At 37.0% G+C, this 25323-nt stretch overlaps 2 protein-coding genes and 1 long non-coding RNA gene across 5 annotated transcripts in view; 1 reads left to right on the top strand and 2 right to left on the bottom strand.

Annotated features, from left to right (window-relative positions):
• Window positions 1-1894, bottom strand: part of USP53 (ubiquitin specific peptidase 53) — a 63325-nt gene extending 61431 nt beyond the window's left edge. The window contains exon 1 of the mRNA XM_029235199.1: window positions 1755-1894. The gene's annotated coding sequence lies outside the window, so the exon portion shown is untranslated. The remainder of the gene's footprint in view (window positions 1-1754) is intronic.
• Window positions 1895-2137: 243 nt separating this feature from the next.
• LOC114902715 overlaps window positions 2138-25323 on the top strand; it is a 29851-nt gene continuing 6665 nt past the window's right edge. Inside the window, exons 1-2 of the long non-coding RNA XR_003795592.1 lie at window positions 2138-2283; window positions 6797-6869. This is a non-coding gene — a long non-coding RNA (uncharacterized LOC114902715). The remainder of the gene's footprint in view (window positions 2284-6796; window positions 6870-25323) is intronic.
• MYOZ2 (myozenin 2) overlaps window positions 19594-25323 on the bottom strand; it is a 35423-nt gene continuing 29693 nt past the window's right edge. The window contains exon 6 of one of the 3 annotated variants that reach the window (XM_029235202.1): window positions 19594-20430. In XM_029235202.1, coding sequence (XP_029091035.1) covers window positions 20196-20430 — 235 coding nt within the window. In that variant the 3' untranslated portion in view covers window positions 19594-20195. The remainder of the gene's footprint in view (window positions 20431-25323) is intronic. The other 2 variants (XM_029235203.1, XM_029235201.1) reach the window with 2 other exon arrangements.

The following is a 25323-nucleotide window of genomic DNA, read 5'->3' as shown; positions in this document are numbered from 1 at the left end:
TTTGAATGTGTACACTACCTTAAAACAGAATTTTCATCTTTAAACTCTTTGTCTTGCTAAAACAAACTCCTAAACCATGATCCCAAAATTGTATTTGATACTACACAGTTTAAAATAAACATATGACACTAAATAATAGAAAAGATCTTGACCCACAGTACATACTAAAACCATAAGTTTTGTGATTTCTTTTTTTTAAGAAAAAGAAAACTAGGTGAAAAATGGTGCCCTTCCACCATTAAAATTGCTTTCCTTGTAAAAACTACTTTTTTGTATCTTCTAAAGAAAATAATATTAATGAATGACTATTGGTGTCAAGTTCCATGAACTATATGCAATCTACATACATTTATAAAAGGGTTTTTTTAGTTAATAGGGAAAAGGAAAGATCTGTTCTTGGTTGCTTATTTTTCACACTGTAGTAAAAAATACACTAACTACCAGTGAGTTGAGTTGAATAAATCACCATCATGATTTATCACCAGTAATCATGAACCTAAATTGTCCAAAGACCTCATTTTAAAAACGTCTAAAATGTAAAATAAAAACAAAAACCTTGTTTTTTTCAGAACATAATTAACTCCTACCTACAGTGAGTTTGTCTATTTGGAATTATGACAATGGTAGATAAATCATATATTCTGATTTTGCAAAATAAGTTTCGTTTGTTTTAGTTTCTCTTTACAAGATTAAGGATTTATGCCTAGACCGTCATCATGGAACTGAAAAGACATAGAAAATTAAACTAACAAGAAGTATTAACTTAGCCAAAAGTTCATTTCAATCAGAATTTTGTTAGCAATTTCTCCTCCTTTTAAATATTGAGAATTAGCAACGCTTTCCTTTAAAGAACAGAAAAGTGAATCAGACCCTAATCACAAAGACCCTGCTAAATTTAAACATCCCTCAGAAATAGCCTTGAAAACTCCTTGCAAAAAAATACATATTTTTTTCCAGATGAGAAAACATTTGGCAACTCTGCTATCTAACAAATAAAGCCTTGCAGTACATTTTGCAAGCATTAATCAGGCTTCGCATTGATAAAGAAAACCTTGTAGCAGGATAACAAAACCTCAGAGCACGCTCAGATTGCAGGCTTTAGAAACGGAGGGTATTACACCTGTGCAAGTACTTCCTGTTCTCCAACGATGTTTAAAAGTAGTTTGGTAAACGTCCCACAAGTCGCCATTTAGAAACTAAACATTAACTTTCTAAATTACTACTACCACCCAGAAACCACCAGCCCCAAGATTCTCACGAATCATCTCTTCTCCAAAGAGGGCAACATAACTATCTGGACCCCTTTCAAAAACTGCTGCTCCGGAGAGGCAGTGGCTTGAAAAGTGAGGGGCAGGCGCCAGGTAAGCGTAATATTCATAATCCCAATGCAGTAAACGACCCAGCAGGATCCCAGGTTCTGCCCCTGGCCAGCCCTCAAACACAGCAGCAACTAACAACCACGACCCAGTAAGTACAGCACCTCCTCCCTTCGCGCGCGCCTCCAGCCTGGCCAAAGGCATCTCCGCCAGATCCCGGACGCGGCGGGAAGGAGGCGGGGAAGCTGCGTGACCTCGGGCGCTAGAACCCGGGCAAAGACCCCTAAGTCTGCCCCGAGGAGGGTGGGGTGGGGGAGGAGGTCGCGGGACTGCGAGGGGAGAGACGAGGCCTGGGACTGGAATGAGGGTCTCCGAGTCAGGCCCATGGGGATAGCAGGTCGTTGGACCTCCATCCAGGGACTAGTTTTGGGGACTTACCTTGAGCTCTGCCCTTTTAGTGAGGGGAGCGTGCGGCTCAGGTAGAGAAATACGGGCCTTCTACCTCCCGCTGGCCCAGCTCCGCCTCAAGCTGACAACAGGCTGACACACCAACAGCAGCCACCGTAACCGGGGCTCACCGAGAACTAGAGCAGAGGAGACTGCTCTCCGCCGCCCAAAGCGCGATCGTGCGCACGGAGCATGCGCACACGCCTCAACACTGCCAGTCAGGGCAGTGACACCTGCGATCAACAGGTCCTGGGAGCCCCGCCCCAATCCCCGCCTCGCCCCCGCCCCGCCTCTTCGGAGCGGGCCCCGCCTTCATGCTCAACGAGCTGGCCCCGCCCCCGCACGCGATTTCCCGGCTTTCGGGACCTGCCGAACTGTGTTCCCGCGGGGGTTCGTTGGGGCGCGCGATCCAGTTGACTTACTCGGAGGCGCAAGATCCCGCGAGAGCAGGAGCTTGACCATTTTTCCTAAGGCGGGAGCGGAGCGCTGTGGCTTAGCTGTTGGAGAAAGGTGGCTGCAGGTTGGTCTGTGTGGTGTAGAGGGGAGGAAGGGATAGCTCCTCAGGTGGAGGTGATTATTCCGATACTCTTGGTCGTTTGTTTATTCAGTATTTTCTAAGCTCAGGGACGCGAATCCACCAAGGACTGGGCTTTAAGTTAGGAGTTGTTACCTCAGAGAAAACCTGTACTGCCTGGCCTCGAAACCCTTGCGAATACTCAGTTCTCTTTAGCATCTGTTTGCAGTTAAATGACTTCCATTGGTATGAGTGTATATCCCCCAGCTGGTTGTTTCGTGACTGTTAATAAATTGAAAGACTTAATAAACACGTTGACCCGGTTAATGGTTAATTGTGGTGAGAAAAATGTGTCTGCCTCCTTACTGTGCTTTCAACAGGTTTTAAGTTGCAAGCTAACGCTTGGGGAATGGGCTAAACTTTGTTTTGGAATAACTTGTTTCTTAGGAACAGTAGTAAATGAAAAACCCACTGTCTACAGATCCCTCTCAATAAGTAGTAAGGTTTTGGAATTCATGTCAAAGCTGTTGCAGGTACAACATAGAGATTATAAAAACTGATTTAACTAAACTCGTAGGTAACTCTAAACGTTTATTTGAAGAAACAGAACGAAGAAACGTTTTAGGTCGGTATAAGCGAAGAGTACCTGGGACTGAATCAATGAGAATTTACTGAACATTTAATGTTCCCTTCACTGAATTGAGCACTCAAGAAAATAAAATGAAATTTCAGACATGGTTCTTGCCTTCAGGAAATTTAAAACGTTTGGAGCATGAGGGAAAAAATACTCTACATTTAAAAAATAGCACCATTAATTCTACCCTTGGTTTCCTTAGTGCCACTTTCTCCTGCTTCTGCAACTACCTCTTTGATGCACTTTAAATATTTTTCTTCTTATGTGTGCCCTCTGTGTTTCCAAACTATCCATTTTCTTTTGTTGTTAGTCCTCATCTCCTTGAGCAATCTCTTCCCCCTGATGGACTTACCTACTAAGTATCCTGGGCACCATGGACTCCCAAATGTATATCTTCAGGTTAGACACTTTTAAGCAACAGCATCTTCATTTGGATTTCATATAGGTACTTAACTATGTCCCAAATTGACGTGGGCATCTTTACCATTCCCTATTCTTACTGCTATATCTCTTCCCAACCATCTGGAACCTAGCCTGCTTTCATTCCCTATTTCAGATAATAGCACCCAGTTGCCCAAGTCAAGAATCCATGGGTGCCCCTCTGTTACATTTCCTCTATCCTAATATCAAATTCTGTTGACTCATCTCCTTAAGGATCTCTCAAATCCACCTCTCTTTTTAATCTCCATTCTCACTATCTTAATCCATCAAGTAATCATCTCTCCTAACTCATCTCCCTTGACTATTGCAATAGCATCTAGTTATTTCCCACTCCAGTCCAACCTCCAGCCTATTAATAGTTTTTCTAACATGAAAATATAATCGTGATATTCCTCACCAAGATTTTTTCAGGGGCCCCCATCCTCTTCATGATCTGGCCCCAGACTGTTAATCTCATCTGCCATTCTTGCCCATTTACTCCACACTAGCTGTACTGAACTCCTTGCACTTCTTTGATTCTACTAGGTTCTCTCAAGATCCTGTAGGTCTCAGTTGAGTACTTATTTCTTCCCTGGAACCTTTCATAACTTCCTGAGACAGACTTGCCCTTCTTTCACCATTTCTGGACTTATTTATATTATAACAATTATGTTGTACTATATTTCTTTGCAAATGTAACTGACAGAGCACTCTTGAAAAATAATTTGGACTGTGGATAATGAAGATTCATACTATCTCCCTTCCTCATTTCGATATTATAGAAGAATGCCCTTCAGTTCACCTTGCTCAAGAATTTGACTAAAGGCTTCCCTGGGGGCACAGTGGTTAAAAACCCACCTGCCAATGCAGGGGACACGGGTTCGATCCCTGGTCCGGGAAGATCCCACATGCCGCAGAGCAACTAAGCCCGTGAGCCACAACTGCTGAGCCTGTGCTCTAGAGCCCACGAGCCACAACTACTGAGCCCACGTGCTGCAGCTACTGAAGCCTGCGCACCTAGAGCCCGTGCTCTGCAGCAAGAGAAGCCGCCACAGTGGGAAGCCTGTGCACCGCAACAAAGAGTAGCCCCCGCTCCCCACAACTAGAGAAAGCCCGTGCACAGCAATGAAGACCCAACGCAGCCAAAAATTAATGAATTAATTAAAAAAAATTTTGACTAAACCCTGACTGTACACTTTTTTAATCGTGTAATTTCAAACTTTCTACCAGTTCTTGGCATATTTAAGTACTGAGTTTTAAATGATAGACTTATAATAGGTCACAAGTTAAGCATCAAGAGGGCAGCCTGAAGCAAACATAGAAAAAAGGAAAATTGACAGTGCACTGCATTTTAGGGCAGGAGTTGCTCCTAGAAAACTTTGTAGTTAGAAATGTCACAACATAGGTTTTAAATGTATTGCCTCTGAGAATTACTGTTTGTCCTTGAGGGATATGTGTGTATGTTTGATTCAATAGTTATTTATTGGGTGGAACCAAATTAATAAAAATGTCTGCACCTCGCACTGGCTTGAGATCATGAAAGGGAGTAGAGTTGGAATGCCAAAGATCATCTTACACTGTTTGAATGAGGCCTACCCAAAGATTACATTATCAGCACCACCATACTTAAACGCCTCTTAACTATTATTCTGGAGTGATTATAACTCAGACTTTGGGAGATGTACCATCTTGAGGATATATTCACCCTGTCACTGATAAGTGGTAAGAGTAGCAATATTCTTTCCTGAGGAGCTGTGATCCAGTAGTTCCAGGAGGTAATCAACATCTAAAGGCGTGGCAAAGCATGAATCAGCTGGGTGAGGTAAAGTGAAATACAGTATAGAGAAATAGCTGAATGGCTCCCTCAGGATTGGATATGAGGCAGACTCCTTTTTTCCTAAATGCATCAAGGAAATATTGACAAGTGTTATTTTCTTAGTAAGCTTCTAGAGAGCAGGTACCATATTTTTTCATTGTTGTATTTCCAGGCAATGAGCCTTAACTAATGTGTTCAGCGGATAGAGTGAAAAACTGGAAGTTTTGTTGATTTTTTAGAAAATAGAGACATCTATGTGGACGAAAACTGTTGGGGAAAGCTTCTGTGGGAGATCAGATATGAGCTTCAGCTTGGAAGGTTCATAGGTAAGCATATTTGAAGGCACTGAGGAGGAAACATGTCTACTTCAAGAGCAAAGTTTTAGAAACAGGAATGAACAAGGCCAATGCAGGGCTATAATAGGAAGCCTTTATAAGTTCTTGAACAGGTTGTTTAGTTTGGAATTATATACAGAAGATTTGTAGAGGAAATTGTAGTTAGGCAAGAAGATGAGCTAAGCCAGTGCAATTCCAGAGAAATCTTCAGTCTGTGACTTGATGATGAGGCCAACCAGAAAAATCTAGTTACAGTCGACCACTTCCTCCTTGACTCACCTCCCAGTTTTTGTAACACCATCCTCTTTCATGGCTTTCCTCCAACCTCTTTGGTTGCTCCTTTTCATACTGTTTTTCTCTTACACTTTCCAGTCTACTTTTATCTTCTAAATGAAGATAAATAATGTTCCACAGTGCCTGGTCCTGAGATCTCATTTATCCTCATGGTTTTAAATCTATTTCCCACACAGGAGCCAAAGTAACCTATTGTAAATGTCAACGTGTTACTCCCCAACTTAAAATTGTTCAATGGCTTACTATTTACATAAAATAAAATCCAAATTCTTGCCAAGGCCTGCAGACCTCTGAATGGACTAATGATCTATCCTTACTTCCCTAACAGCATCTCATGCTATTCAAGGATTTTACATTCTTTATTCCCTTTGCTTAGAACAGTGGCTCTCAACTGGGGATGATTTTTTTCTCCCAGGGGACATTTGGCAAAGGCCGGTACATTTCTGGTGGTCACAGTTAGGGTGGGGAAGGGGTGCCACTACTGGTATCCAGTTGGTTGAGGCCAATGATGCTGCTAAACATCCCACAATGGACAAGACAGTCCCCCACAATAAAGAATTGTATGGTCCAAAATGTCAATAGTGCCAAGGTTGAGAAACGCTGACCTACAGCACCTTCCCCTGAGTCTCCAAGTGGCTGACTCCTTTTCATCCTCTATACTTTAGTTTTAACTTCATCTTCTTGGAAAAGTCATCCTTGACCTAGAACTCCCTGCTTACCTCTATCACAGTGTTCTGTTTATTCATCTCATACCATTTTTCACAACATGTGATTATTTAGCTTATTTATTTGCTTATTTGTTTATTGTCTTCCTCACTATCTAGGAAGAAGATCCCATGAAACACCTCTCTCTTGATCATCATTCTTTCTGTAAAGTCTAATACAGTGGCACAGAGTAGGCATCAGTAAAGAGTTGTTCAACACCTGAATCTGTATCTACAATAAGTCACTGAATGGAAACTTAACAATAAGGCTTTCTTTTCTTCTTTTTCTTTTTTTCTGTAAAATTAAAATATACAGTTACCAAGAGTGAAGACACCTGGAAAGAAGTTGTCATCACTAAGAGTGTCTTCTGGAAGGCTGCTGGTCTGCGGTCAGTATTCAGATGTGTTCCATGAATACCCTTCCTTCCTAAGTAGCTTCTCACAATCAGAACCAGAAGTAGAGTCATATTATGGCCAAATTAACTCATGTCTGTGAGATGATAAAAATCTGGAAGGAAAAAAAGAAATAAGGGAGAATAGAACCAAAAATGAGGTAAAATTATAATATTTTTGATCAAGTAATGTCTAAGTTTAGAAGACTTAATTTTTTAATATATGCACATCTAAAAAAAGCCATTTCAAATATGTATTTAGAAGTGCCTGGTTATTGTACATTTCAGTTATTTCAATTAAGAAAATATGTATTGTGGACATACATTGCTTTGTCTTTTCCTGCTTTTAGTAATCCACACCACTAAACCACAGGATGGGCACAACTCCTTGTGGGGCATTTCACCATTTTCTGGCTCTGGTGATTGGTATATGGGTGATTCATGCTAATCAGCATTCTTTCCCAGGAGTTTTCAAATTAGAGCTTACAGGAAAGATCCCTTTTTTCTCTGATTGCAAAGCTATAAAACTGTGAGCTCAGAGGTTCTTGTGGCAGTGTGCCTTGTCACTTATAGTCTCTGGTCTGAAAGAATAAGGCAGAGATGGGGAGAGTGGGGAGAGAGAGAGTCCCTGAAGTTTCTCTATCCTCTTATAAAATAGGTAATTCAGGAATTGAGTGTTCCCTGGACTCCTCAAAGCTCTGCAGCATGACATGTTGTTAAACATCAAAAGATCAAATTCAATATCCGTGGCATCTCAGCCAGCTCTTCATTAGGCAAAACTTAAATCTCAACCTTTCTAAGCCTCTTATATACTAGAGTCAACATTAGCTAGTTAACCACAGTTAGTAGTTTAGCCAATAACCTCCTTAATTTTTGCTGACTTATTGTCAGCTTAGGCAATTTCATTACCTTTGTTTGTTATTTCACTTTGAAACGTCCTAATTTTCTTATCTGTAAAATTGGGATGAGAAATAATGCTTATATATGATGTCTTTTGATGATGCCCCAGATATAAGCAATTGTAAAGTCTTATACTGTGTTATTATGGCCATTAGTGTTGTTATTATGATTACCAATACTGCTGTCATCAATGATAACATGATGCTATAAGAATCTATGTATTGTTTTTCTTGCCGTAATATGTATTTTATTACACGTATTTTATTACAATCTCAAAGATGCAGGAGGCTTTAGATTCCAACTGTCCAGCCTCCCACTCACTAAAGGATCATTCCTGCTGGTGGTTGTCCAACGTCTGTTCAAATATAGTGACAGTGATAGAAAACCTGATGCTTTGTGGGGCATCCTGTTCCTTTTTAAGACCTCTTTAACTATTAAGAAATTTTCATCACAGTGAGTTGAACTTCACCTTCTAGTAATTTCTACACACTGGTCTTATTTTCTGTCCTTTATAGCAACAGAAATCTATATTCTCTTTTCCGTAAGATGCTATTGAACTTTGAAAACATCTTTTGTGTTTTCAAGCTAAAAGTACTCAGTTCTCTCAACAATTTTTTGAAGGCCTTGTAAATATTAAACTAATCCACTCATTCATTCATTCATTCATTACACTTCACCTTATCCTACAAAGATTTAAAGTAAATTCTAAAAAATAAAATAAAATGAATTCTAGTATATAACATAAAACAATGGTCAAATGTAAATAAGAAAAAGAATCAGAGCTATGGGAAATTAAAATACAAGTAGAATGTAAAGAATGAGAACTAAAGAACATAAATATGCCTGAGCCCATGGTTTAAATTTATTTGACTTTGATCTAAAATCAAAAGTGAAAAAGAGGGCTTTCCTGGTGGCGCAGTGGTTGAGAGTCCGCCTGCCGATGCAGGGGACACGGGTTTGTGCCCCGGTCCGAGAGGATCCCACATGCCGTGGAGTGGCTGGGCCCGGGAGCCATGGCCACTGAGCCTGCGCGTCCGGAGCCTGTGCTCCGCGACGGGAGAGGCCACAACAGTGAGAGGCCCGCGTACCACAAAAAAAAAAAAAAAAAAAAAAAGTGAAAAATATATTTAAGGTATCAGTAACAGGAAGACATTTTTCTGTCATCATCTAAGATGCTTTTTCCTCTATGTGGGCCTTCATCTAAGGAGGCTCTTACCTATGTTCACTGACAGTGGACTCATCAACATGTCCCTTGGAGAATGCAGTAACAGTCTTCATAATCCATGAAACTGAATTCAGGATTCACTTTTGTTGTCAACTTCTGAAAAAATGTGGTGCCCAAAAATAAAAACAGGTTTTTGCAATTAGCTTGATTATGGTTTGGGGAAATTATTTCCTTTTTTGGTTCAGACACTGTTTTTATCAGGACAGTTTAAGTAAGATTGTTTTAACCTATTTTGTAACTATGTCACTTTGTTAGCCAATATAAGTTTATGTTCAAAATACTAAATTTTTTGTTGCATTATTTTGTTTTTATGAATTGGCATTAAGCTGAGTTTCACAAATTTTAATGCCATTAGTTTTTTTGGACACAAATGCTTATATTGCCTCAGAACACAAGCATCTTCATCATCTGTTTCGTTCATTTCTTTAAAACATCCTATTAGGTTTTAGCCCGTATTTCTTAAAATTCACTATTCTTCCTCAGTTTTTATATTGCCAGAATTAATTATATCTTCTTTGTCTGCAGCTAAATCATTGAGGAAAATGTTGATGAAGGCTGGATTCCTGACATTCAGCTCCAGCTGTAGCCCACGTTAACCCTCATGGCAGCATTAAAATTGTTTAGAAAGCCAAGTAGAGACCATGTTTAAGGGCAACACGGTATCATAAAAGAGCATGGCCTTTAGACTTGGACAGACCTATGTTCAAATCCTGACTTTACCATTTATTGTTTGTGTGACCGTGAGCAGTTATTAACTACTCTAAAACGCAGTTTCCTCATCTGTACATAGCAAGGTGTCCTAGCTAATCCCTAACTGGGTTGCTGTTGACAGGATTAGTAGGATTGCCACCCCTGTGGGCATTTATTTGCATGTTTTTTTTTCTAGTAACGTTTTGTAATCTGAGAGAAAGAATGAAAGAAACAGATAGTGGAATTGCTTACGTTCAGAAGCAGCATAATATGATAGAAAGAATGGATGGAGAGTTATGGAACTCTTTTGCTCTCAAGGAGCTGAGCCTGTGGGAGGTCAGCTCACCTCTTTTAACCTCTTAATCCATAAAGGAAGGGATTGAGCCACGTGGTTCTAAACGCTGAAGATGTGAAATGGGGCCTTTTCCCAGTTGCTACTTAATTCCAAAATACACCACGAACTAAGTGTTTTATGCAAATTATATTTTTTAACTTTTATTATTAATATCCTTATGTTAGAGACAGTGAAAGTGGGGTACCTAGTACAGTGTCTGACATATAGGAGGCACTCAATAAGCAAACTGAATGACTAAGTAAAGGAACTTATCAGTTAAGTATGACATCTGGTTACAGCCATGGAAATACAGTAGAGTAAGTAGGAATGAGGAAGGCAATATGTGCCATACTAACAGATCCAGAATTAAAGGCTGAAAACATCTAGGTTTTGATTGAAAGCCTAGGATTCACTAGGATTTTTGTGCATTAGTATAATTTCTCTTTAATTTTTTTCAGAAACAAGTTTTATAACGTTTTATTTATACAATTCTTTAGAATCTTAGAGATAAAGAGGATCTGAGAGATTAGTTTGCTAAAATCCCTCACTGTACAGATGATAACACTTAAGCTCGAGGAGGTAAAGTTACCTAGGCTCATGCTAGACACTGATAGAAGCAGGGCTAAAATTCAATTCCTAGTCACAGAATTTTCCTGGTGTGAAATATTTTCCCTGAAATATTCTAAAAGTTTCATAGGAGATAGTACTCTTTTGTTTCTTAAAGTGCAATCAGATTTCTTCTATATTCAAATACTGGTGATAAACATACTTGACACCTTTGTGCCCTTCTGAAAGACACGGGAAGGGGAACATAAGGAAGAAGTCAAGAGCACTTCACAGGAAAAGATGTTCTTTTTCTCAATTGTGATATCTGTGGTAGTACTCTGACTTTATGAACAACACTATGGCGTTTGGAAATTTACCAAACTTACTCTGTGACGTGTGTGTGCGTGCACACACACACAACTATATATCTTAGACTGACTTGTTTTTGAGGTAGTTCTTCAAGAAATACAATAGTAAAATAACACCGTATCTTTTGCTCATAGCGTATTGGCTAAAGCCATGAACCCAAAGGAAGTTGCCCTGGAGAGCAATTTTCTTTGTAAAGATGACAAAAATATTCAGGGCACCATTGTTTTCAAGTTGAACTTCCTTGTTGAAATTCACTTCACAGTCAAAGGAAAAAAAGGTTTATTTTTTAATACAGTAATAAAATTGTTGGAAAATATTCAGTGATAGAAATAATTCAAAGAAGTATAGGTAAAGGCAGAAATTTTAGAGTATTTAATTTCTTTATTTCTTAACTGTTAGTGCTCTTGAGTTTTTTAGTCTCTTATCTGTAAAACAAGCCCTCAAACTGAAATTGTGCTGGAGGAAAAAACAAACCAACTCTTGGCAAGTAATATCCCTGGATTGTGTGTTAATACCATTTTGTACATTTTTAAATCAAGGTTTTCTGATTAAATTGTTTTCTACAAGTTTTGTTCTGCTACTGTTTCAAATTCTTTTAATTCTGAATAACTCTTTATCAAATTAGTTATAATAGTTTTAATGTGATGGAGAAAAGCCATTCCACTTGCTATTAACAGTGCTGACATTTAAATTTTAAACAGCATTTAGTAGTAGGTACAACAGTAACTTTCAAACATTTTAGACTGCAACCTAGAAAACGCAATATATTTTACATTGTGATCCAGTTTGCATGAACATATATATAAAGCAAAATCAGTAGTTTCCTGAAATAATACTATTTCTATGAGTGATATGCTCTGATGTTTTCTTTTCCTTTATTCTGTTTCATTTGAAAAGCTGCTGATCATAAGCATCTAAGTTGATTTTTATACCACCTAACTGAACACAACTATAGGTTGAAAGACATGGACCAAGAGGTCTCTGGTGGAAGGAGCAATGTTTACTCTTTTTTTTTTTTAATACAGTATGGAAATTTACCCCCTTCCAGGTAGGAAAGAATATTCATTTTGGTTTGATATTGTCACATTAAAATTTTTTACTGATTAAAGTAAAACTTCTTGATATTGTAAAAAAAAAAAAAGCCTTTACTCTCTGGTTCCACATTTTATTAACATTACCCCAATTCAGAGTTTTATTTCTCTGTGGCTAATAAATAAGGTATACAAATTATATAAGGCTATATTTATATAGATATAGATAAATATTAAATCATGTACAGTATGTTATGTCACCAGAAGGTGGGTGGTTTGTGCCCATCATCTGGATGATTGTGTTCTCCACTGAGATATGAGAGAGAATAAGTTAGTGGGAGGAATGTTAGATCAGAAGCAGGACTCTTGGGTTCTAATTTTAGACATGCAACGTGAGACTGAGCCAGTTCCTTAACTTTTCTGATCTAAGTTTCTATTCTGTAAATGAGGGAATTGATTTAGAGTATTTCAAGATAGAGTCTAATTCTAAATTGCTGTGATTCTAAGTAAATGGTTGTTTATTTAAACCAAAGAGAGTATTTCGTTACACTATTAACATAGTACTAGTGGGTTGTATTTGGTAAAATATAACTTTTTTGCTTATTCCTATTATATCTTAAACATTAATATCCTTTTGGTATGCTAACAAGAGGACACTTAAGTAAACATCAGGGTATGGATTTGTACATAGGCTAGTACATAGTAATGCATAGTCTAATACATTATGATAATTATGATCATTAACCATAATTAATACATTATACATATATGCATCTAAAAACATAATTTTTCTGCATTGCTATGTGTCTTAGTCTGTTCAGGCTACTATAACAGAATACCATAGACTGGGTGGCTTATAGACAACAGAAATTTATTTCCCATATTTCTATAAGCTGGGAAGTCCAAGAGCAAGGCACTGACAGATTGGTGTCTGGTGAGAGCCTGCTTCCTGATTCATATTTGGCTATGTTCTCTCTGTGTATTCACATGGGGGAAGGGGCAAGGGAGCTTTGTGGAGTCTCTTTTACTAATCCTATTCATGAGGACTATGCCCTTATCACTTAATCACCTCCTAAAGGCCCCACCTCCTAATACTATCACATGGAGGTTAGGATTTCACCATATTGATTTTAGGGGGGCCATGCACGTTGTCTATAGTATTATGATAAGTTTAATGTGTTTTTAATAGATTTTGATGAGTTTGTGAGGAAACTTATTGTAATTAACCATAAACTATATCTACATCTCTTTCTATGCATCAGAAGTAAAGAATGTTTTTTGAATAAATGTGGTCCATGTTTATGTTTGACTTTATGTTCCAAAATAGCAACTGAGCCTAGAGTGCTGTATGGCTCAGAAGACAGCCTTGCACAGGAGGCCTGGAACCTGAGGCAAATCAGTTGTGTTACAGAAACTTCATTAGCTCCAATTTTTCACATAGGTAGAAGTAAGGTAAAATAAATATTAGGAACTGAGTTTAAAATTAAGCTTAGAAAGTATTCCTTCTTTTTCAAGATAAGTTGGAAAAGAAGAAAAAGTTATTTCAGGTTGATTGTATTTAAGTGAATTTTCCATTATGTTAGCATCAGCTCATAGAGGAATCACCTCCTTTCCATGCTTATGACTACCAGATGCCTAATTTCTTTAAGCAACATGGAAACCCACCAGAGAAGGGGACTTGGGGTGATTGTTTTTATTCATTGTACTCTAGAGATGACTATGCGAAAACATTAGGATTCTGGGGCAACATACTTCCTGATTTGAAATATTCCAAACAGGTATTTAAATGAAAAGCCATTTTAGTTTAAAAAAAATGAAGGATTATATAGCCATCTGTCCATAGGAACTCCTTTCTGATTGTATAATGTATTTTCTAAAAAGGTAGTATATACTGATCAAGGAAAGTATCCACTATATCGATTTTTTAAAATTCTCAAGTGACCTACAAAATATGTGAATGCTCACAAGAAATAGTACTATTTTAGCAAGATCCTAAAAAGTCTCCCTTAATTGCAGTTTTGAGTCTGGAGAATAGAGCTGGCACAAGCTTATCCTAAAAAGTAGTCAGGCCAAATTAGTGTTTCTGATTATGTATGTATTTAATATACTCATTGCGCCAACATATTTAGCTCCAAATCAGGGCCAAATATATTTATCCCAAAGCAGTTCCAGTGTAACCTCTAATCTAACTTCATTCTAAATGCCTTTGCTTTCTTACTGCATGATAATTTTTTATTTTGTTAATAATAATAGCTAACATGTATCAAGCATTTACAATGTATTTGGTAATATAATGTATAATATATAATTTTTAAGATAGATACTAGTATTATCCCCATAATTAAGATACATTTAACGAACTTCTCTTGTTCTTTACTATATACCAGGTACAAAGGATACAGTAGTTAATAAAAAAGCAAAGTCTCTACCCTCAGAGAACATTCATTCGAGTGGGCGAGATAAATAATAAAGGAATAAATACATACATTGTGTGTGGCGGCTACATCTTGTGGATCTTAACGTAGTTGTCTGAGGGCCCCAGTTCTACTCCCTCTGACCTCCATCACTGCATTCTTGCTGAGCCTGCCTTCCACAGTCTGCTCCCAGCCACTGAGGGACCATGACAGTGACCCTAGGGCAAACTCGTTTCTGGGAAACACCGGACCTCTCCTACAGGTGACTTGGGCTCACAGATCCTCCAACAGCCTTGCTGAATCTTCCCTAGACTGCTGGGCAGTCTAGAACATATCCATACAGTTCCATCTGAGGTCCCTTGGGTCTCTCCCAGCCTTTCTTTGACTCTCTCCCCATTTTCTTTCATGTGGGCAATTTTCCTAATAAAATTTTTGCAAGGTTTAACCCCATCTTGGCATCTGCCCCTCAGAGGACCCAGACTAACACATTATGTTAGGGAGTAATAAGGGCTATAAAGGAAAAATAAAAGCACAATAAGGGGTTATAAGTGTGCTCTCTTAAGGGTGGTCAGGGAAGGTCTTAGGCAGAAGTGGCCTTTGAAACACATAAATAGTTGGAGAAAACTTCCAGAGTGAAGTAAATTGCTTGAGATTATATTACTAATTTATGGTAGATTAGCAGATAGCTGGCACATTTAAATACAACTGCTTTAATATGCAATTTATAAGTGCGTTTTGATAAAGAAAATGTAATGAGAGTTATCTATTTTGGGTGACAATTCACATTAGACAATTGATATACATATAACAAAACTTCTTCAAAGGGGGTAAGGAAAATGCTCTAGAAACCATAGAATATCAGTTATTTCCTTTCGGCATGCTTCATTCTGGCCTTTCTTTTTTCACCCTATTCTTTTATTTTGCTAGTGCTGCAGCTTCTATACCAATTCTTCAATTAGTAATTGAACTTACCTTTTGTCCTTCTGACTCTTTCCAATTCTGTTTCCTGAGCTGTCTCCATCTCCTACACTGCCTAAGTTGTCATTGAAATGTGCTTCAAAATATTACACAATCCAGAATAATAAGCACATTGTTTTTGAAACTGAATTGTAACCTCTTAGAAATAATTTTTCCCCCTCTTTGCCCATACGTACCAAATCTTCCTATTGAAATCACATTATATTGAGAAGTCAGAGAAAATTTATATCCTGAGTTGAAATCTAGTTCTTTTATTTAAGGAATTCAAATAGGGACGTACCCTTTTATTTATCTAATAATACTTCAATGTGTAAGCCATTGAAATTCTTACACAATTTTACTTTTTTCTTAGTTCTGAAAAGTTTAACTTTTTTAAGCATTATAATTTTCTAAAAATCCTTTGATATATTTGTGAAGTGCTTTGATCAGTTAGTTTGGAATAGATTCCCCTTGCTTGTTCTTTTGGCAAAAGCCTGGCACTCTTCCACCTTTCATAGAAAGTGAACTGCCCTTCTTCCTACAGAATAGAGCATGTGGAGGTTGAAAGTATTTTTCATAAGAAAAGGGGCATTCAGAGCAATACTTTCCTAAGCTTAATAAAAAGCAGTTGTGGCTGGGAAACTGCAATGATGTCATGTAAGTTTTATCTTGCATAAGCAGCAGAGTGAGGAAATTCCAGAATTAATAAGTCGGCTGGTACAGCTGTGCCCTGAGTTGGAAAGTTCAGGATGTTCTTTTCACACTCATGACTGGACATTCTGCTCCACTTTAGTCTTTGTGAGAATAATTGGCTCCCTCCATTTCCACGCTGCTAAAACATTTATAAATTGGTCTACTTAGAAAATGTAAAATTTTAAGTGGATAAATGGTCATTTTGACTAAAAATTATTGTCCATATTTGCCTTGATTTTGTAATAACTGATAATTAGTTATTTTAAGTTATCTAGTCCTTTCAAATATTGAGTTAAGAAATGGAAAATACCAGCCTTGAGAAATGATTGAAGGGAGTGGAGAGTTAAAAGCCAAGAATGAGGACTTCCCTGGTGGTCCAGTGGCTAAGACTCCTCACTCCCAAGGCAAGGGGGCCTGGGTTCGATCTCTGGTCAGAGAACTAGATCCCGCATGCTGCAACTAAAAGATCCCGTATGCTGCAACGAAGATCCGCGTACCACAACTAAGACCTGATGCAGCCAAATAAATACATAAATATTAAAAAAAAAAAGCCAAGAATGATCTAACTATTGCTGTAGTTGTTAATGCAGACCTAGTGTTATCCAGAAAACAATTGGCCAGCTGATCATCAAGAAATTGGCTAAATAAAATAGGAGATAATATTTTATGACCCAGAAGTCAGTCTGTTGAACAGTATAATGGAAATTCTTCTAAAGTTTTGAAAAGTTGAAAACATTTTCATTTAAAGGAATGTTTTTAGAGTGTTATCACACTAGATGTTTTCGTTCAGCCTTATGGTTAGTGTTGTGCATTTCTGTCCTCTTTATTTCTTCTTTCTCCCTTCTTTGCCCCTTACAGGGGAAAGAAAACAAAAAAGTTTATATCGATCAGAAGTGTGCACAATGCTGAGCAGAAACAAGCAGGTTTAATCAGAGTATGCTTTTGTGTTTCTCTGATTTCATAATTAAACATGCACATTACTTGTTTGAAAGTCTGAAGGTTCAACTTTTTATGATTATGAGTGCCTAAATGACTTTAGAGGGTGACTCTAAAGTTACTCAATTTATAGCTATATTTTCCCAAAATTAATATAATGGAGATTTTTTATTATTTGTCTAGACATAATAAAATAGTTTAAGGCTGAAATTATTCTGAAACAGAAGTTATGAACCATGAGTTCTTAGAGCATATATTTTAGAGCCAGACTCACCTATTTCTTCTACTTTAGAGCTAGAATTAAGCTAGTCACCTTAGTTCTCTGAGGCTCAATTTTCTTATATAAAATGGAGATTATAATGCATTTCTCACAGGATAATCATGAAAATAAAATAATATTTAAAATATAGGGAATTCCCTGGTGGTCCAGTGGTTAGGACTCAGTGCTTTCACTGTGGTGGCCTGGGTTCAATCCCTAGTTGGGTAATTAAGATCACACAAGCCATGCAGCACAGCCGAAAAGTAAAATAAAATAAAATAATACACATTAAATAGCCTTTATAAACCAGTGAGTATAGTGCTTGGCATTTAGTAGTCCATCAGCAAATATTATTTTCATTCATTTACTTTTTCTTTTAATTTTCTTTCTCCTTTATTTCATTTTTCATGTGGGTGGAAAAAATGCCACAGTCTTTCTGCTGTTCTAAAAAGCCTATCATATTTCTTCAGACTTTGAAAGATTTAGCTGCTTTTTAGGTCAGTGGAAAACCCATCCAAAATTCCTTTCAAATTCTAATTGTGTAGCAACGAGATTGTGAAATTTGGCATTTCTAAAGGTGTCAGACAACTGAATTAGAATTAATAGATACTTCCAGGAAAGGAAGAAATATGATAGTGAGCAGAGGGCTATTCCATCATTTTCTAACCAATCTTAAAAAAAAAACTTAAGATTTCCCCTTTTAAAATTCTCCTTTATGATGTGGAGAATACTGTTCTATAACTAACATATTTAATTGCTGGCCCCTTTTTGGTGGTTGACAGAGTGGTGACACTGAGCATAGAGTTTAACTATTTGGAGATAGTTAAAATAATGCAATAAAATTTCAGTTTAATGAAAAGTAGTAACATTTCAAATTGCTAATAAAGAACTAAACCATTTCATCAAAATGTATAATAGAATATGACTCATTATTTATTAAAAGATTAAAATGAACAAAAAAATGGCATGATGGGACCCTCATATCTAGAGTTATCGTAGATGCCAACATCGTTATTTTAAAACAGGTAAATACCAAAACATAAATAAAACTAATATATCTTTTTTTTAATATAAGTTTATTTTTTTAATTTTTTATTTATTTATTTATTTGTGGCTGCTTTGGGTCTTTGTTGCTGCACGCAGGCTTTCTCTAGTTGCGGCAAGCGGGGGCTACTCTTCATTGTGGTACGCAGGCTCTAGGCGCGCGGGCTTCAGTAGTTGTGGTGTATGGGCTTAGTTGCTCCGCAGCATGTGAGATCTTCCCAGACCAGGGATAGAACCCGTGTCCCCTGCATTGGCAGGCAGATTCTCAACCACTGCGCCACCAGGGAAGCTCAAGGTATCCTTTTTTGTTTTTTTTGTTTGTTTTTTTATATTTGAATTTTATTTTATTTTTTTATACAGCATGTTCTTATTAGTTATCAATTTTATACATATTGGTGTATACATGTCAATCCCAATCTCCCAATTCATACCACTACCACCACCCCTGCCACCCCCTGCTTCCCCCAAACTAAGATATCTTAAAGATATACTTTAGATTATACAAATTCTCTACAGTGATAATATGCATAAGTAAGATACTGTTCCTTTCTAGGCACTGCATTTTTCATAAGCAAATTTGTAAAGACTAGAAGATGATCAAAACAACCACCAATTTCAACATTACATGCAGATTCTTTTGTAAATATGCGATGTTGCTACACAGCATTTTCATTACTCTGTTATACACTTTCCTTCTTCCAGCCTCCTAAACTTAATGTGGTAGATAGTTTTCTATGGATAAGACATTTCTTCTCTGGTATAAACATCTATCACAGAATTGAATTGGGAATAACTGAATTGAAATGGGAAGAATTGATATTTATGTCTTACCAGTTCCATGGCATATATTTCTTCAACCATATTTTAAGATATATCTATAACTTTATATTAGTTTGAGTCTTTTATACAAATATATTAATATATTTCATGATAGATGTGTGCTATATTACTTTCAAATGCTTTTGTGTTCTTCCATTTCTTGTTTTTATTTGTGTTTTAGGCATATACTCCCTCGTGCTTAAGGATTTGAGCAGAGTTTAAAGATTCAGCAAAGAAAGCTGCCAATTCAAATTACACACTCTCTTTTTCCCCCCGTCGTATACATATATTTATTTGTATGTATATTAGCATGTATTTTGTTATTACTCTTCTAAAAATGCATACATAAAGTTGAACCTAATCAACATACAGCATTGTGGAACTTGAATTCCAAGTATACCTTGATCATGAAAACTGCAATAGTATGACGTTCTTTGAGTCATTGTCTCTCAGTCTCCTTGACTTAATACTAAACAAAAATAATAACCCAATTGAACTCTGGCAAATGCCATCTGGAACAATTACCTAATGATTCAAAGCACGTTGAAAAATACAAAGCACTTTAGAAATTCTAAGAACGACTAATGAAAAGACTTCATCTAGACAAGTTATTTTATCATGGAAGCTTGTCAGAAAAGAAGAACCCAACCCTTTTCTCCATCAATAATGTTTGTATATCAACTTCCATAGCTTTCATCCCTTAAATAAAACTCTGAATTAATCTAAATATCTTGCACTATATTTTGATTCTAGATCCATTTGAAAAACTTATTCAGTAATAGCTTATATTAAAGGCAAAAAAGATGAAACCCTTTGTTGTCAGTAACTTTTCTGGACTTTCTCATTGAAAAGGCTGGATTGCTTAGACCAGGTGAAAACAAGATTATGAATAAAGACGAGTGACTTAAAAGGTTTTAAAATAAGATTTTTAATTATTTATTAGATTTTGATCTGAGATTGAAATTAAATGTCATAAAAGGAAAATTGCTAAATTGCTATTAAATTATTGCTACTAATGAAGAGTGTAAGTGGCTTTGCAAGTAAGTAGAATAATAAAACAGCAACATTCACGTTTACAGGTTTTTGTGTCACATACAACTTTCTTTTCATAGGTCTTCTGATTCCGGTATGGTGGTATCCTCTGTAGGTTCAGTTGTTACCACTATAGGAATATTCTCAGATATCCATCCCTTAGGAATCCTATTAAAGGACCGTCTTCCAGAAAGAGGATTGGCAAAGGCCATGAACCTGGGATCTGTTAGAAGTAGTAGGTCAAAATCTGGAACCTTAAATTTAACCATTTTTGATGCTTTTTCAAAACCTCCAAATGGGGTGGCAACTCTGTGAGAAATGAAAAGAAAAAGAATAAATTAATTAATATTCAAATTTATTTGACAGAAAATAGAAAACAATTTAATGCATGGTCTTATGGGCATGTTGTTGTGTTATATTCTTAGTAGGGTTTCAGTTTTTGACCTCTGAGGCAAGCATTTCCATTCAAGGACCGTGCCTTTATGATAAAACAGATATTTGATAATAAATTGGTGTAAAGTCCTTATGTACGTACTCTTAGTTTTGGACTGAACTAATCTGTTCCCTGGACATCACAACATTTCTTGCCTTTGAGCCTTTTCTGACAATGTTATACTTGCTTAAGATATTTCCTCTGTGCCTCCTCTCCACCAGCCCTCACTCCCTTTCTTAACCAAATTCCTGTCACGTTGATTGTCTTATGTGAGTCATTAGGTGCTTATAATATGGTACTTTGTATTGTTAGCTTCTCTTTTTCAAAATATGATTTTGTTTGGGTCATCTGTGAATTATAAGCTCTTTGAAGGCAAGAGGTATATCTTTGCATCTTTCCACCTCTATCTCAAAAACCTCAGAATCCTTCTACTCATCTGAATAAAGTCCACCTTCCTTACCTTGGCATCCAAGGTCCCATGTAACATTCTAGCTTCGTTTGATTTAGCCATTAATTATTCATTCACTCAGTGCCAGGCACAGTTCTAAGTGCTGGGGGTATACCAGTGAACAATGTAGTCAAAGTCTAAGCTTTTATATTCTAGCGAAGGAGACAGACAATTAAAAAACATAAACAGAGTCATACAGAGTGAAGTAAGTCAGAAAGAGAAAAACAAATACTGTATGCTAACACATATATATGGAATCTAAAAAAAAAAAAAAACAGGTCATGAAGAACCTAGGGGCAGAACTGGAATAAAGATGCAGATGTAGAGAATGGACTTGAGAACACGGGGAGGGGGAAGGGTAAGCTGGGACAAAGTGAAAGAGTGACGTGTACATATATACACTACCAAATGTAAAATAGATAGCTAGTGGGAAGCAACCACATAGCACAGGGAGATCAGCTCGGTGCTTTGTGACCACCTAGAGGGGTGGGATAGGGAGGGTGGGAGGGAGATACAAGAGGGAGGAGATATGGGCATATATGTATATGTATAGCTGATTCACTTTGTTATAAAGCAGAAACTAACACACCATTGTAAAGCAATTATACTCCAATAAAGATGTTAAAAAAATAGAAATTAAAAAAAACAACAGTGGATTACAGATAAAAAAAAACATGTAAGTTAACTATATGTCAATAAAAAACTAATAAATTTTAAAAAACATAAACATATAGACAAATATCCAATAATGAAAAAAGCTATGAGAAGATTAAAATAGGATGATATAATAGGGCACAACTGAATGACTAGATAGGTAGAGAAGACATCTCTGAAGAGGTGACATTTAAACTGCTATCTGAAGGTCAGAAGTTAGCTATGGACCGTATGCCTGAAGCACTTCAGCATTTCAGGTAGAGGGAGTAGCTAATGCAAAGAATCTAAAGCAGAAATAATGTTGATCTTTTCAGGAAAAGAAAGAAGGCCTATCTTGTTAGACAGGTGAGGGGGATGGCAGAAAGGAGAGAGGACAGAGAGGTAGATTGTGTGGAACTTTGTCCAATAAGGAATATGGATTTCATTCTAAGTGTGAAAGGCAGCCATCGTAAGGTGTTAAACAGGGGAGTGATAAGTATAATCTGATTAAATTTTTATAAAGATCACTCTGGCAGCTGTTACTATGTGAACAATTATAGGTGGACAAGAATGGAAGAAGGGAAGATATTGTAGCAATTCAAGTGAGAAATTATGGCAGCTTGTATTTCAGGTGTTTTCCTTGAAGAAGTGGGTGGTTTCAAGATGTGTTCTATGGGTAGAGTCAACAGGATTTGCTGACAAATTGGATAAAAATTGTGAGAGAAATGTAGAAATCAAGAATTACTCCTAGGTTTAGAGTTTCAGCAACTGGCTGATAGAAGACAAAGAGGAACAGGGTTGGTGTACGTGTGGAAAAAATTACTTTGACATCCCAATGGAAAGGTCCATGCTGGTTTTTCCCTGTTCACTTTCACATACTATTTGTTCCAGTCAAACTGATACACTGCTTGCTCTTTTCCTTATGCTTTCCAACCTCATTGCCTTTACACATATTCATTTTTCTCTGCCTGGAGTGCTCTGGCCCTTATTACTACATTTCTAAATCCCCTTTAAGTTCTTTAAGTTCTAAGCATGTTATATAAGTAATTTATATTTAAGTATTTACTAATTTAACTTTCTTCTTGAAGCTTTCCCTGATCTTCCACAGCCAGAAATAAGCTCTTTCTCCCCTAAGTTTCCATGGACTCTATTTTTACCTCCCCTGTAACCCTATTTTCCATCTTTCATTATATCCACTGGTCTGACTGTTGTATTTCTTACCAGCCTGCACTCCAAGAGAACCGGAATTCTCTCTGATGTATCTTTGTAACTTACTCAATATATGTACTTGTATAATGTATTGTACCTAGAAGATTCTTATAAACGTTTGGACAGTGGAATTGGCAAGACTATATAGATTTTCCAGTATTGCAGAGACTATTTTAAAGCCTGGAAGAGATCTGATTTTCTTCAAAGCTCAATCACCTATGATCTTTCTTGAATATCTTAATTTCTGGGTGATAATAGTGAGGGACCATGGAGTCTGATAAAGTAAGGAGAAAGTGATTGATAGACTTTGAAAAGTGAGATGGCTTTGATGTGTGGAATTGAAACATTATTGAAATAAAGAATAAATGAAAAATAAAGATAAAATGTGATAGAGAGTGGGATGCTTGAAATTGAGATTTTGAAGGTAATAATAGGTATTGGTAGTGACAAACTTTAAGAAAAGCCAAGAGTGACTAAGGTGGGATTGAGAGACGGATCCTTAAAAGCAAGACAGTGAAGGACATGAAAGGGCCGAGAGTTCGGTGGATTATTTACGTGGATACTTAAGCCACCAAAAAGTGATGACAGGAATAGTACTGGGGAAGAAGAGGGAGAGCCAGATAAGATCTTCAGTGTCCACAGAGTGGATAGGTGACCTCAACAAAGGCTGTAGCAGATGTAACTGTGTCATATAGTATAGAATCTCATGTCTTATTGGCCCATAATTTTCTTGTCTTCCAGTGTTTTGCTCCCTTCTGAAGAACAGTATGTTTTACTTTCTATTGCATCTGTTCTCAAGATAACTGACCTTATAATATTTTCCCCAAATTGCTGTGGAAGATATGGATAAAAACAGATCACTGACTGATGCAGTAACCTCAGTCTAATGTAGTATTTCAGCAATCATATCAGTATAGACTTTCACATCCAGGGCCTAAAACCATTACTCTGGAGGTGAGAGAAATTGTTTAGGAAAAGAACTTTAAGAATTTAGATCATCAGTCAGGTGCTTTATGACTGTTAAACTTCAGAAGGCATAGTAATAAAGCTAATATTTATTGACAGGGTACTGTGCACCTGACACTGTTTTAAGTGCTTCTCAAACTCTTTTGGTATAGGAATCACCTTGGGATCTTGTTGAAGTACAGATGCTAATTCAGTCAATCTAGTGTGTGTCCTGAAATTCTGCATTTCTAACCAGTTCCCAGGTGATGCCAGCACAGCTGGTCTGACCACACTTTGAGTACCAAGCTTTACATGATTGTCTCAGTAAATTCTCACAACAACCTTATGAGTTGATTCTTTTTATATCCCCATTTTATGGATGAAACTGAAGCACAGATAGTTAAATGACTTTCCCAAAGTCACCCACCTAGTAAGGTGTAGAATCAGGATTTAAACCTAGGCATCCAAACTCACTGAAGGCCTTCTCTTCTATACTACCTTATATCGTACCTGCACGAGATAATTCTTAAGGAGTATTGGGCCTTCTGAGATCACTTCCTAAGTAGAGCAGTATATTTAGGAATCTCAACCACTTGTCTGTGTCTAAATGGTGTCAAACCAGGTTGCTATCACATTCGTGATGTAACTAGGTGATTAATGTCCCACATTTTGTTACATGATTTAGTGAACTGAAGAGTCTTTATGACTCAAATTTGACTCAGTACATAAGTAAAACTTATTCTTGGATGTCCAAGATGTCCAAGACAACATTTTGTCATTTTAGAAATTTACCACTGTAAAGGAATAGTTTGTTCATTTGTTGATTCATCCATGTATTCATCTAACGAATTACTGATTGCTTATTATATCTAGACACTCTGCTATATGCTAGGAATTCAAAGATTGTAGTAGGTCTTAACCTCAGTGAACTCACAGACAAGAGAAGAGTGAAATGTGAGGGGGGAAAACAACACGTATGGACCAATGTAGTTACTTTAAGGGGAAAGTTTCCTGAATACAGAGGAGCTTAGGGTAAAGTTTAGAACTTGGGATCAGGACCCGCCACATAATTTTGTAGGGCACAGTGCAAAATGAAAACTCGAGCCCCTTTGTTAAAAAATTGTTAAGAATTTCAAACATTAAAACAAAACATTAAACCAGCCACGGTCTTTTTAATTGTGGGGCCTCCAGCAATTGCACAAGACATACATTCATTTGCGGGAGTTTTAGAGTATAGATATCCATTAGATACAAGAGGCTGGAGTTGAGCATTTCTAGATTTAGGCTGAATTTGGTCAATTTATCTTGTATTTATTAATTCCAGAAATCACCTTTACTTATTTATTTATTTTTTTTCTGAATTAAATGAAAAAAGAAATGTTCCCATGCCACTGAAATCCAATATTTGGGTTTGGCATTTAGTGCATTAGCTTTTCCCTTTTTATCCAGTTCTGTTTTGTTTTTCCCACCCAATTGGTGGGTCATTTTCTTCTGTAAATGAAAACATTCCCTTCTGTTCATCACCCATCTCCTA

Source organism: Monodon monoceros, unplaced genomic scaffold, assembly GCF_005190385.1.
Source record: "Monodon monoceros isolate NGI ecotype Baffin Bay Population unplaced genomic scaffold, NGI_Narwhal_1 Super_Scaffold_20, whole genome shotgun sequence".
Classification (NCBI taxonomy): domain Eukaryota; kingdom Metazoa; phylum Chordata; class Mammalia; order Artiodactyla; family Monodontidae; genus Monodon; species Monodon monoceros.
The sequence above is the reverse complement of the archived record's forward strand: the minus strand, read 5'-3'. Positions and strand labels throughout refer to the sequence as shown.